Consider the following 13571-nt stretch of genomic DNA (forward strand, 5'->3'; position numbering starts at 1 on the left):
TTATTAGTGCAGAAAGGTCAAATAATTGATTATGCGAAATAATTTGAAACTTTTTCTTAGTCACAAATTTTAAGTGTCTTTTTTAAAACAAACTTAGAGTTCATTTTGTTTCATGCTTTAATAGGATAAAAATATTGGAGGGAAAACGTCAAATATTAATTTTTAATTAAGACACAAATTTCAGTGCAAAAAGGTCATATTAAATGTACTGTAGCGCCAAAAGAAGCGTATTGACTCCCATTTTTGGATTTGAATTTTAACTAAGCTATGTATGTGGAAACTAAAAATATACTTGGCAAAAAAAGTTTAAGACTTTAAAGATCAGGATCGAACGTCGTTAAACAACAGCATTAAAAGTTACGATAAATCTCAGAAAGACATTTACATTACCGATATTTACGTTACCATGCTCTAAAGTAAATTAGAATTAAATTCTAAAGCTGTTTGAACAGATTTGCGAGTGAATTTTAATGATTTAAAAGCTTAAAACATTATAGGATTAAACGTTCTTTTTGAAAAATTTATCGATGTGTAAACTCTTGACATTTTACTCACAAACTAAATAAAAGTGCGAAGCACTTTTATGTTAAGTTTGTGAGTAAAATGTCAAGAGTTTACACATCGATAAATTTTTCAAAAAGAACGTTTAATTCTTATAATTCCAATATCGAATTTTTAAAAATATTTAAATTATTTCTCTTTGAGGCCTCCATACAATCCGTTATTTCTGGACGGCGTAGGAATACATTTTACCGTAAAGGAACGTAATCGAGATGAATTTCGATAGAGTTCAACTTAAATTGTCAAAACAATCGATAAATAAACTTATAACAACTAATCGAATGTTGTTTAAGTCAACAAATATCGTAATTACGAGTTTACTTCAGAATAGTTCGTCTTTGACCATGACCATGTTGACATAAACAACAACTCTCATAGCGAAAGTTGCAGACCTTCAACTTCAACTTCAATGGGTTTACTCGCGAAAATCCATATGGACATTTATCAGCGAGGACTATGTACATGCGTGCAGTGGAATGTCCAAATGTAAAAAAGGTTGATCCTTAACATATATATACACTGTACAGGTCTCTGTTGATATATTAGTGTGCAGGGTAGGTGTTCCAAAGTTGGAGGTTCTGAATGGAAGTTTTAAACTGCTCCAACGATGGTGAAAGTATGGCTGATTCTGGTAGAGTGTTCCAGTAATAGATTGTTCTTGGAAAGAATGAGTGTTGATAAGCGTTGATTCGACAGTGGTATGGTACGAATTTCAGACAGTGACTGTTTCTAGTTCCTCGTACTGTTGCTAGAGGGGGTAGGTATGATACTGGGACTGCTATGAGCTGATTGGTTATTTTGTACATTAGTATTACATCATTACATATACGTCTATGTTCTAGGGTGTTCCATTTCAGTTCCTGCATCATGGATGTTACGCTGTCAGGTTTTTCTGGATTATAAGGCTTGTTCTTAATAAATCTAGCTGCATTGCGTTGTACTTGTTCTATCTGTTTCTGTTGCGTTTTCTGTTGTGGATTCCATATAGGTGTTGCATATTCTAACTTTGGACGAACCAGGCTCTGATAGGCTCTTTCCTTGACCTGTGATGGACAATGTCGAAGGTTGCGCTTCAGGAATCCTAGCACACTAGAAGCTTTCTTGCAGATGTTATCTATATGTAAGTTGAACTTCAAGTTGTCTCTGAGTTCGATTCCTAAGTATGGGTGGTGATTTACTATCTGGAGTGGCTCCCCCTTCATGGTGTAGTTGAAGGTTTTCTTTCTTGTTGATGTTCTAAACTGCATGATAGCGCACTTCTTGATATTAAATTCCATTTGCCAGGTGTCGCTCCAGTTTACTAATGTATTTAGATCCCTCTGTAGTAGTTCATGATCTTGTTGGCAAAGTACGGGTCTATAGATTACACAGTTATCTGCAAATAATCGAATGGTTGAGGCTGTGTTGTCTGCAATATCATTAATATAGATGAGGAACAGTGTCGGCCCAAGCACAGTTCCTTGTGGAACCCCAGATGTTACCAATGTTGTGCTGGATGTTGCATTATCTACTACTACCTGTTGTTGTCGGTCCATCAAAAAGTTATTGATCCATCTCTGTGTTGTTCCCTGGATTCCATAATAGTGTAGTTTCTTTGAAAGTCTAGTGTGTGGTACTTTATCAAATGCCTTTGAAAAATCCAGTATCCCCATGTCGACTTGCCTGCCTTGGTCTAAGTGTTTGGCGATGTCATCAGTCGTCATCAGCAGCTGGGATTCACATGATCGTTTAGCTCTGAATCCATGTTGGTTTTCATGTAAAATGTTTTCTCTGTCAAGATGGTCCATGATCTGAGAGACAATGATGTGTTCTAACATTTTGGATATAACGGCTGTAAGTGATACTGGTCTATAGTTTGCGGGTGCTGTTCTATCCCCTTTCTTGTAAATTGGCACGATGTTCGCATTTTTCCAATCTGTAGGTATTTCTCCTTTATCCAATGATTGTTGAAATATATATGATATTACAGGTGTTATGATATCAACTGTTTTCTTCAAGAATGTGATGGGTATCTTATCTGGTCCACTTGCTTTCTTTTCGTTCAGGCGTTGAATGCTCTTTCTTACACCTGACTCTGAGATGGTGATATTTCTCATTGGTGTGAATGGGGAAGGTCCCTTTTCTGGGATGTTGGCTTTGTCCTCCTTGGTAAATACTGATGTAAATTGTTCATTTAGTATATTTGCTTTTTCCGACGACGCTTGCACTTGTTTATTCAAATATTGAGGAACAATATAGAAAGTAAATATGAATTTGATGCTAATAGGGCAAGAGTTTGAGGTACGTTTCTTTTCCCTGTCAAAACGATACAGACTGAGCTTATTTTCTACGTATGAACGTTGAGACAGCGATTTTTAAAATTCACACTCGTGATCGGACAGTGACATAAACATTTTCACGGCGTCCATCAGTTAGGCAATCTAGTATGTTGCCAGTTTTGTTTAAGCCCTAATTAAATTTAAAGTTTCTTGTATTCATTATTTAGCCAGAACAGACCCAGAAATAACTGCTTTCATTGTTTATACGATAACCTAGTAGTGTCATCAAGAAAGTAGTTCTGATTGAAAGAATTTATCGATGTGTAAAAATTTTCTGGAACGTGTTCTCGTCCAATCAAAACACAGGAAATCAATAGATAAAATGAAGATTGGAATTATGAAGAAATACGCTGTTTCTTAAAATGGCATTATTTTCTGTCACAAGAGTGCAGAAATGCAAATGGAAGTGCACATGCAAAGGTGAACTTTTTTTTACACAATATATTGTGCATCCGTGTGATTTGAAAATTGAATTGACATAATATTATTCACAAGTAGAATTTGGGGGGGGGGGGGGGGGCTATTTTTTATAAAAAAAGATAAACAGTGTCTTTTTTACCTTTCCATGCAATAGAAGAGGTGTTCATGATGTTAAAAAGTTACAACTTAATTCTATTGAGTCAAGTCCTTTTGAATTTCTAAATAGAAAAGTAATAATTTTGCGGTGACATCAAAATTTGAAAAATATTTTAATTTTTTTTTTAATTTGTGACACGCATCTGTGTGAATGGTGTGATATTCAGAAAATATAACTCAAATGTAGGGCAATCTTACTAAGAAAAAGATATGTAAGTGATTTAAAACTTCTCTTTGGTTTAAATAAAAACTACAAGTGTAAAAACGTCAAAATGACGTTATTTTACGTGAAGTTCTAGAAAATTTATTTGACGTTACTCTTTTGCTAACATTTTTTATGGAGGAAAAATAAAAACCCAGTAATGCCGCCAATTATATAATGCAGGTAATTGAAAACACGTGTCATTAAATTTTCTGCACCCTTCTGCATGCATATTGCGGGAGGAAAGTATGAGCATGGTTTGCCTCATTTAAAAAAAAAACTTGGTAGAAATAACGAAACTTGTTCAACATCGCATTTTAAATTTACATGCTTTTTATTTCATTGAGATAAATTCTATAAAATTCCATATCAGTAGGCCCTAGAACCTGTCCTTTGTTTTCAGTAAATTGTACGATTGTAGATATTTTGCTGATTTTGCAAAAATATTATTTTCTTTTTCGTTCAAAGTCCCATCCCATCTTGTAATGAAAATCTAATACATTTGTACTCACCTCCGACAACCCCTAACCCTTATTCAATATTGGACTATTCAATGTAAATGCGCCATGTAGAGAACATTTTATACCAGCATAAAATAGAGTTGACACACTTTACTGTGAGTTAATTCAAATTTGAAATCATATCCTTGCATAAATTTTGGTTTGTGTAATTTTTTTCTCGTGTCCTAATTCGAACTCTGAATGGTACTTTTGTACAGATTCTGACAAGGATTTATACCGATACAGTGTACAATTATACACTGCACATGTTTTACTTTTATATATAAATGCAACTTTTAAAACTTAAATTATTTTTCTAATTAATCATTATTGGTATGTTTTTCTTTTATCCATATCAGGCTCATCAGCAATTAAGAGTAAGTTTTGGAGAGAGAAAAAAATATTTTGACGCTTTAAATGACTTTTATGCATTGAACCTAATAACGTCAAAACGCCAATTTTTTTTACGTCTGTGACATTTATGTTGACACTTAATTTTTGTTAGGATTTTGTCACCATTCTACAGAAATTATTTTGGAATATACCAATAACTTTTTGAAAAGATGCACATTTCATAAAAATCGTTTAATTTTCAATATATCTATTTTCAATGACTACACATATGATCAATGTTACCACATTTATACAATTAGAGTAAGATTTATTACTTTTGGACAATGTGTGACATTTATGTTGACATTGTAAAAAGCCTATAAAACAAACACTTCTTTATAGAATCAATACATTTTCATATCTAAATAAAGTTTTGATTTTGCACATTTTGTATTAAACGTTGTTTGGTGCCAAGTTAGAAAAATGAATTCTTAAAATGTAGGTCATTTCTGGGGTGTAGCATTTAAACGTGACGTTTTTACCGTCAAATTTAATTGTGACGTATAGCTACATGTATTATATAAATATTGCATGTAGTTGAGTGTAACATTGAAAATTTTCACCCCAAGAAAACCGTTGACAATGGTTTTCGAAGGGTGAAAATTTTCAATGTTACACTCAACTACATGCAATATTTATTATATTATACTGAATGTTTTATACAAATACATATAACAGTGAACCGTGCGCGCATAAATTCTGCGCAGTCACTATTTTTTTGTAATACCACCCGTCGTCAAGCAATGTTGACTGTTGCTACGCTGGAGGGCGTGGCTTCATTATTCAGCGGGTAGTAGTGTTTTTTAGCAAATGTTTCTCGACCAATCAGATTCAACTAATTTATATGAAAGTATAATATTACATATTATGTAACACGGCAATTGTTATCAAAATTTAAGGCACCGCAAGTTAAAATGCTGTCTAGAGATCTTTTTCTTAATAACATGGCAACATTTTGTAGAATTTAGAATAATTTTCAATGTCAATTTTTCATCCAGCATTACAAAATTTGCCATTTTACGAATCTTAATTGCAACATTGAACCTCCAAACTTTGTGACACATAATCTTAGTCAATGTCCCCACAATAAATCGGCTTAATATCAGAAACCCAACATTCATATCGACACAATATATCAGTCTAATTTAAAATATAGTTCCTTGCACACCAAAAGGATCATTGAATGCCATTTCAAAATTGATTTTGCTCATGAAATTATTTTTTTAAGTTACCGATGAAATTTCATGTTCCTTCAAAATTTCTTCGGATAACGTTTATCTACATCGCTGTCTTGCATTTTGAACAACGCGTTTACAACATTCGGATTGAACAAAATCACAGTTGTAAAACTTTAAATCAGTTACATATTTTGAACTTTTCTACTAAATTTTATGTTTGTATTGTTTGTATTATGGAAATTATCAACATTTTGCTCTTGCGTGTGCGACGCTCCTGTTACCGATCTACCTGCATTTTTGACGTAATTGATTGAATAGTCGAATTAATATATTTGATAATTGGAATTTTTTAATCAAAATTTTTGTTAAAATGTATTTAGTATACAATTACCGACCGAATGATATAGTTTTCATATAGTGAATTGTTTTAAAATTATGGAAATAGTGCAAATGTCGCCGTAATAGTAATTATTGACCTTTTGACACCAACACCGTGCGCGACGTCACTGTGATCGGCGACAGTAACGTAAATATCGATTTCTGCTATAAAATGCGATTTTCACCCAAGACAATCATTCAAGTTACAACAAACACTTGTTGTATTTTAATCAACAACCAACAATGGTTCAAAAAAAGTTTGGAAGCTGTAGTCAACGAACAATTGTAAGGATTCAATAAATACACCCATCAATTCAAAATTTTTGATATCAGTATAATTCAATTAAGAAGAAACAAATAATTTCTTTTTTTCAAATATTCAAACTTGAAAATCATAACTTGTTTTAATAGATCTTTTCTTTGATTGTTACATGTATTAATGAATTAAAGACATCTTTAAAATAACTACTGATAATTTCTTGTGACAGGGTTTATCTCAGTTTGAAGTTCCGATTTGCTGAGTCAGATACTGTTTTCTCCGTAGTACATTATTGGCCAGAATATAGTACAGGAATATTGTACAGATATGTTATAAATAAATTGTATTACACCGAAAATCAATGCTGAATTAATCAAGAAAAAACAGAATATGGAGCTGAAGTTTATATGCTCAGCCCATTAGCATATAGAGGATGCATACTTTGACCAATCGATGATTTTATGCATAACAACAAAGAGGCAACTCTGCTTTTGGAACATAAAAATGTCAGTTTAATACTTTTAATAGCATTTGTGTCTATATTTGCAAAAAAGCAATGAAAAACAATATATTTACATATAAACATGTACATGTGCAAAGAAAAGAAAAGTTTGATATGATATTTCTTCTCTGCCACATTAAAACAGCATTCAGAAACTTATAAACTTCATTAAAAAAAACATGTTTAGCATCCATCCATCCTCTTGCAGTCACATTTATAATTTTCACACAGTTTGTAGAATGAGGATTCGGTAATGTATGAGATCCCTATGGTGTGTTATATGGTGGAATCCACATGTCCGTTTGTCTGTGAGACACCACTTTGTGACAATGTTATAGAGTCCGCTGGGGCTGCTATATCTGGTGCACTACGTAACGTCGTATCTAAATCCTCCTCTTTGAAAAACATAGGGTTACTAAAGTTTGTGGAATCTATTTCACTGCCACATAAATTTGGATTTGGCTGAAAAATAAGTAAGTAGGTGAAACTTAAAAATTCCTTGTGAAAATCTTTTTAAATTCATAAATTAAACAGTATATTGATGAAAAGGAAATGCTAATAAAATTGAAATATTCCGATCTTACTTCCTCGAAATTGAATGGTGGAGCGATCTGTACATTTCCCCCATCCCTGTAGGAGACACTGCTGGATCCCACCTTCAGGTCACGAGCCTTAAGTAACAGTTTCCTGTCAAGATTGAAACATTTCTTATGAAAGTATAGAAATCTTTCAAACAAGTCAATTTACCATCTGACAATTTACTTTCAAATGCTTCTTCAATTTAAAAAAAAATTTCTCTGTAGTTTTGAATTCTTAAATTAATAGAATGTTATCTTCACCACACAGTGTGTTAAATGACCTGTAGAATATAGACCCTTTTCCTATGACATATTTTGCCTAGGAGTTATTCCCCTTAGCTGCCATCTTGTAGGGCAAAGTAGTGAATTTACCTCTTTGAGCAACCAATTTTAAATATGCATGCAAGAGATATATGGGGGAAAATATTTACAATTTTAAAATTATGAATTAATAGAAGCCTTGACAAACGTATATTCATAAGAAAAATAGTGTTATCTTTACCTCATTAACCAGTATAACAAATTGAAATTGGTTGAATAATGAAGGAATCTGGATATGTTGCCCTACAATATGGCGGCTAAGGGGAATAACTCCTAAACAAAATGGTTACAGACTACTAATTTTACCCCTACTTCATTGACCACGCAAAGAGTTCCAGTTTAAAAATAGAGGTTTTTTCTTAAAAATTCTTTGGGGTGCTTAGGGGGTGGAAGGGTGTTATTTTGGGGCATAGATGGAAAGGAAAGAGTTTGAAAAAAAATATAAAATTAACAATTTGTGAAATTTTGCACTTAAGCGCGTAGTATGAAGGGTGTAAAGAGGCCCATATTTACCCTTTCCCCGAAGAGAAAGTGAAAAAAGCAGGGTAGGGGTTATTTGCGATGCCTTAGCAGGAACTGCATGCGATGAATTTTCCTGAGAGTCTGAAAAATTTTTGGACTTGAATTCTTCTTACTCTGTGCCAAGTTTCAGGTAAGTTGAGCTGGTGTAATTTTTTAAATCATTTTTTATATTATAAAGGAATGTATAGCAAAATAATTGGTAGTCTGTGTCCTATGAGGTCAAAGGTCAAAACTCACATTAATCAATTTATTGGCACTTTTTGGATAATTTGGAACTAATTATGCAAATTGTTGACAAATTTGATGGAAAAAATTGTATTTTGGAGAAGTTAAATGGATTTGAATTATTGAGAAGGGGGAGGGGGCACCTGCTCAGGTTGTCAAAGGGTATGACATAATGTGTGCAATTGATGTGTGTCAAAAATTTATGCAATATGAATTTTGATTCTATATATAATTTGTAGGTGACATAGAACCCATTCCTCACTTATCCTGTTATTTTGAATGTCAAATGGAGTTCAAAATCAATGGTATGTTTTTAACAATTGATTATTCAGGTTACACTGCTGTTAGTAGGATAGAAATGCCTATTTTCTCAAAACTTTGGCTACTTGGTGTCTGTAATTATAGTTGACACAGTTACTTATTGACTTGACACAATTACTTATTAATCATGAATGTGGATTGAAGTTTAAATTCTTTAAAATTTATTTTTTTCAGTGGGTCATGTCCAGCTTACTGATGTGGGATTGTAAGCAGTTATATAGCCTGGGTGGGTGGCATAATGAAAAATCAGGCCAGTTGCCAGTCAGAAGTGAACAATTTTGTACCAGTAGCAGAAAATAATCATTCAGAAAACAAGATACAGCTGTCAACAATATTACAGTCCACAACAGCCAAATTAAAGGTATATACAGTGATTGGGATAAGCACGCGCCCTGCGCCATAGTCGCATTAAATTTTAAAATGTCACATTAAAATTAAAAACGCTGCGCCATCGTGGTGCATATATAATCATACACTTCAGACGCTTGTAGTCTTTTCCACAGCAATCACTGTCAATTTGCGCTTGAAAAAAGTATTTAATGTCCTTCAGTTAAAGCGTTCTTATGACTTTCTTTTCTCCAGTATCTAATCAAACAGGTACATGTTTTCTGATTGGCTAACGCGCACGCAATAAACTGGTGTCAGGTGTGCAGCATGCTGCGTAAGAAAATACCTTGTACCGATAAAGGGTAGACTTTTCTTAAAACAATCCTAACAAACAGAATTCAAGTAAATCGGTAGAAAATGACTCTGAAGAAGTATAACATGCTGACAGAAGGAATGGAGATGAATCTGACGGTAAGACTGATGATGTAGTCTCGGAGGAAAAACCAAAACGAAAATTTAACATGGACTGGAGGGAAGCAGTATAGATCTAAACCAGGCTTTACATCATTTAAAGATGTCAAACATCGGAGACAAAAAATAAAGAATTGAAATTAATTTGCAGTGTTTATTTTCTGACACTTGTGAATTTAAATATACTAATTTTGTATCTTTTAATGTCGTCATTCAATAATTTGACAATTTCAATTAAGTAAAGTCAACTGAAATTCTAACAGCAACTATTGTAACTAGGAAATGTCCCATTAAAAAGTCTGTTTGGCGCATTGAATTTTGAAATGTCACATTGACACTGACTTGGAGTGTGCCATTGTCACATTTACTCCCTAGCTTATCCCAATCACTGTATATAATTAACTGACTCTTAGGTTTGTCTTATTTTTGTGCTTGATTTCTTTTTTTTTTTTTTACACTGTTTTCATCTGTCATCATCATCAGTTGCCAATTAATGTGTACTCTCTAAAACTTTCTTTTTCCATCTGCTTTTGGAATGGAACATCTGCTGTCTGATTGCTGGCACTGATCTTTGATTGTCCAAGACAGGGGAGGTCAGTAAGGTGCTCAACATTTCATATGGGATGTTTGGTCCTACTGACTTCTTCTACTCTTGTGGCATCTTGGACATCATTGTCGGTGGTCGCATATCAGACAAAATCATCATTCTTTGACAAGGACAGGTGTTTTTAAGATTTTGGATAAACACTGTGCAGAAATAGTGCATAGTGCTCCACAGGACAGACAGAATTTATGTACTCCATTTTAATAGAACCTTCTCTACCCCCCCCCCCCCCCCCCCCCCCGTTCATGAAAGTCAACTTCCAAACAACTCCAGGAGTGATTACTGTAAACCAATTATTATACGCGTCATTTTTTATTCGCGACTGACCGCCAGAGAACTTATCCGCGACGATTTATTTCCGCGAACGAGTGGTCACATTTTTTTATTTCCACGAGTATTTTTGAATCAAATAAAAATTTTATATCCGCCCATAAACTAGGTAAAATGGTAGCGTGAGGTCTGCTTACGCATTATTCAAGACATTCTGTGCATTGCGTCCATTTAAAATCTTATATCCGCCCCTAAAATAGATAAAATGTTTACCATGAGTATACTTCATACGCATTTTCACAACGCTCAAACGAAAATCGGGGAAAAATCTAGGAGATTAAAATTGATTTCAAACTCTCAATTGTAAAAGTGCCTCATACTAATTGGGTAATCGACGCTTTCTAAGATTTACATAGCCAAGGGGCACTTATTATAAATGGTTGAGACAGAGCAGGAATGGGCCATAATTAGCCGTAATTAACCAGCCTAACTCTGACTCGTTTGTAACAATAAATGAACAATAATAACACAAGCTGAAATGATTATTGACATTTTAATCATTTTTAGACAAATAGTTTTAGATTTGCCATTCGTTTTTATTTTTTCTGAATGTTTGTAATTAAATTTCAACTGCTTCTTGTACACTAACAGTAAAGTTTTTCCGTGATTACTTGTTGAACCGTCGGGATCGGTATTGAAAAAAGGGCAAATACCTCTAAATAAATCATGATATGGGAATATAATGAACAACTGGTTCGCGACGATAAATATCCGCGAGCAGAGGTTACTCGCGGAACTCGCGGATATTTATCGCACGCGTATAATACTTGGTTTACAGTATATGTGACACAGGCATGGTATGTATTTTCTATGTTGAACCATTGAAAGTATATAGAAATGCTTTTTAATTATTTTGTATTTTGATACCTTGACAGTGCAGAGTTACCTCCTCTTTTTCTACAGCAGCCTGAAGAATGTAGGTAGGTAAAATGCATATTCAAATTCCTTTTCTTGTAAATTCAGAATTTTAAAATCCAAAATTTCATAGAATTTATGGTATGTAATATCTAATCATGCATATTGTTACAAGAAATACCCATCAAAGAAGTCTAAATATGACCAGGGATAATCCAATTAGAGTAGTAAGTACCACTTCCTGACAGAGGCTGAATCGACCACGTTGGATAATCTGCTTATAACAAAGGTATTAATCTCTTTCCCTCAATTTTTATACTAATTTTTTATAGCCTATATATTGTACAATTTTTTAATATTTGTTCTACTAAAATTAAAATGTGATAAATATTTTTATTTTGAATATTTCTAAGAATTTTATGCTTTTTTAAGGTATTTTTTTGAAAAAATTGTTTAAAATATTTACTTATGCAATAGGTTAAGTTTTTTCCTTGAAATTTGTGAAGGACATATTTATCTAGTATACAAAAATACAAGATAAGAAAACAACTGTCATGTAAGTGAGTTGTGAGCATTTCAAATCTGAGAACTGTGTGCCTAATGCTCATTTTACCCTCTGATTTAAGGTGTTCCAGCACATCAACTAAAGGGCCATAACTCTGCTTAGGAATCATCAATTCCAATGAAACTTCATCAGCCACTTTGTATATACAAGACTCCAGCATGTCAAATTTCAGCAAAATCAGACAAGGTTTATGTCCTTATTAGGTTACAGACTACTAATTTTACCCCTACTTCATTGACCACGCAAAGAGTTCCAGTTTAAAAATAGAGGTTTTTTCTTAAAAATTCTTTGGGGTGCTTAGGGGGTGGAAGGGTGTTATTTTGGGGGCATAGATGGAAAGGAGAGAGTTTGAAAAAAAATATAAAATTAATAATTTGTGAAATTTTGCACTTAAGCGCGTAGTATGAAGGGTGTAAAGAGGCCCATATTTACCCTTTCCCCGAAGAGAAAGTGAAAAAAGCAGGGTAGGGGTTATTTGCGATGCCTTAGCAGGAACTGCATGCAATGAATTTTCCTGAGAGTCTGAAAAATTTTTGGACTTGAATTCTTCTTACTCTGTGCCAAGTTTCAGGTAAGTTGAGCTGGTGAAATTTTTTAAATCATTTTTTATATTATAAAGGAATGTATAGCAAAATAATTGGTAGTCTGTGTCCAAATATGTCATAGGAAAAGGGTCTATTAGTGAGTACAAGAAGTTTTATCCTACCCCTTTTTCTTCAAGATGAACAAGAACAAAATGAAGGCTACTGTCACTATGGTGACTACGATGACAGGAACTATAATCCCAACCACATCTGAAAATCCAAGTTTATACTGTAATTATGCCTCCTTTTCAAACAATTTTATTTCAGTAATTTATATATTAGTGCTGGGCACTAAAATCAAAAGAGTGCTACATTATTTAATAGACAGAGGAGGTTGAGATACCTGTGGCAGATTCTTCATCAATTAATTTTTCTGGAAGTTTTACAAGGCACTCCTCCCCACTGTAACCTAACGAAAGAAAAAATCTATGTACCATTCTCTGAGAAGAATCATAACATCTGTACTCTGAAAGTGCTACCGGTATTTTATTTAAAATGTTACACTGCATAAAGACTGTTGACTAAATTCTTATGCTACATACCAGTTAGACATTGGCATGACTTGGAGCCATTGATCATCAAACAAGTTCCTCCATTGTAACATATACAAAGTTCTGGGTCTGGGATTTCCTCTTCCCAGGCTGTGAAGAAGAACAAGAATCACAGATGAAAATCTTATTCAGGTTATACCTAAATTTATGTTACAGTCCAAAGAAAAAGAGAGATATACCTGCATCACAGGTGAAGGGATCCCTGAACTGTGCTCTCTCTGGACAGGCACACCTGAAGCCATCAGGGGTCAGCAGACACAGGTGACTGCACCTCTCAGTGGAGGACAGGCAGCGATTCTTCACTGTAACAGACAAAATACATAATGTCAAAACTGAATCATTATTATAGTATTTCCTTAAGGCCCAAAAAAATTAATCAACAGTTTCTCAGGCACCGCTGCATCAGTTCAAAAACGGCCGCTTTGATCAATTTTATTGACATATTAAAAA

The 13571-nt window shown here is 33.7% G+C and overlaps 1 protein-coding gene across 1 annotated transcript in view; it reads right to left on the reverse strand.

The window, feature by feature from the left end:
• Positions 1-6754: 6754 nt before the first annotated feature.
• Positions 6755-13571, reverse strand: part of LOC134251607 (low-density lipoprotein receptor-related protein 2-like) — a 66704-nt gene continuing 59887 nt past the window's right edge. Inside the window, exons 78-83 of the mRNA XM_062734015.1 lie at positions 13301-13423; positions 13113-13211; positions 12914-12979; positions 12693-12780; positions 7452-7554; positions 6755-7329 (exon numbers count right to left, since the gene is read on the reverse strand). Of these exons, the coding sequence (XP_062589999.1) occupies positions 7144-7329; positions 7452-7554; positions 12693-12780; positions 12914-12979; positions 13113-13211; positions 13301-13423 (665 nt within the window). The 3' untranslated portion in view covers positions 6755-7143. The remainder of the gene's footprint in view (positions 7330-7451; positions 7555-12692; positions 12781-12913; positions 12980-13112; positions 13212-13300; positions 13424-13571) is intronic.

The sequence above is a fragment of the Saccostrea cucullata genome, unplaced genomic scaffold (assembly GCF_032062105.1).
Source record: "Saccostrea cucullata isolate Sc308-1 unplaced genomic scaffold, CSIRO_AGI_Scuc_v1 ctg37, whole genome shotgun sequence".
NCBI lineage: Eukaryota > Metazoa > Mollusca > Bivalvia > Ostreida > Ostreidae > Saccostrea > Saccostrea cuccullata.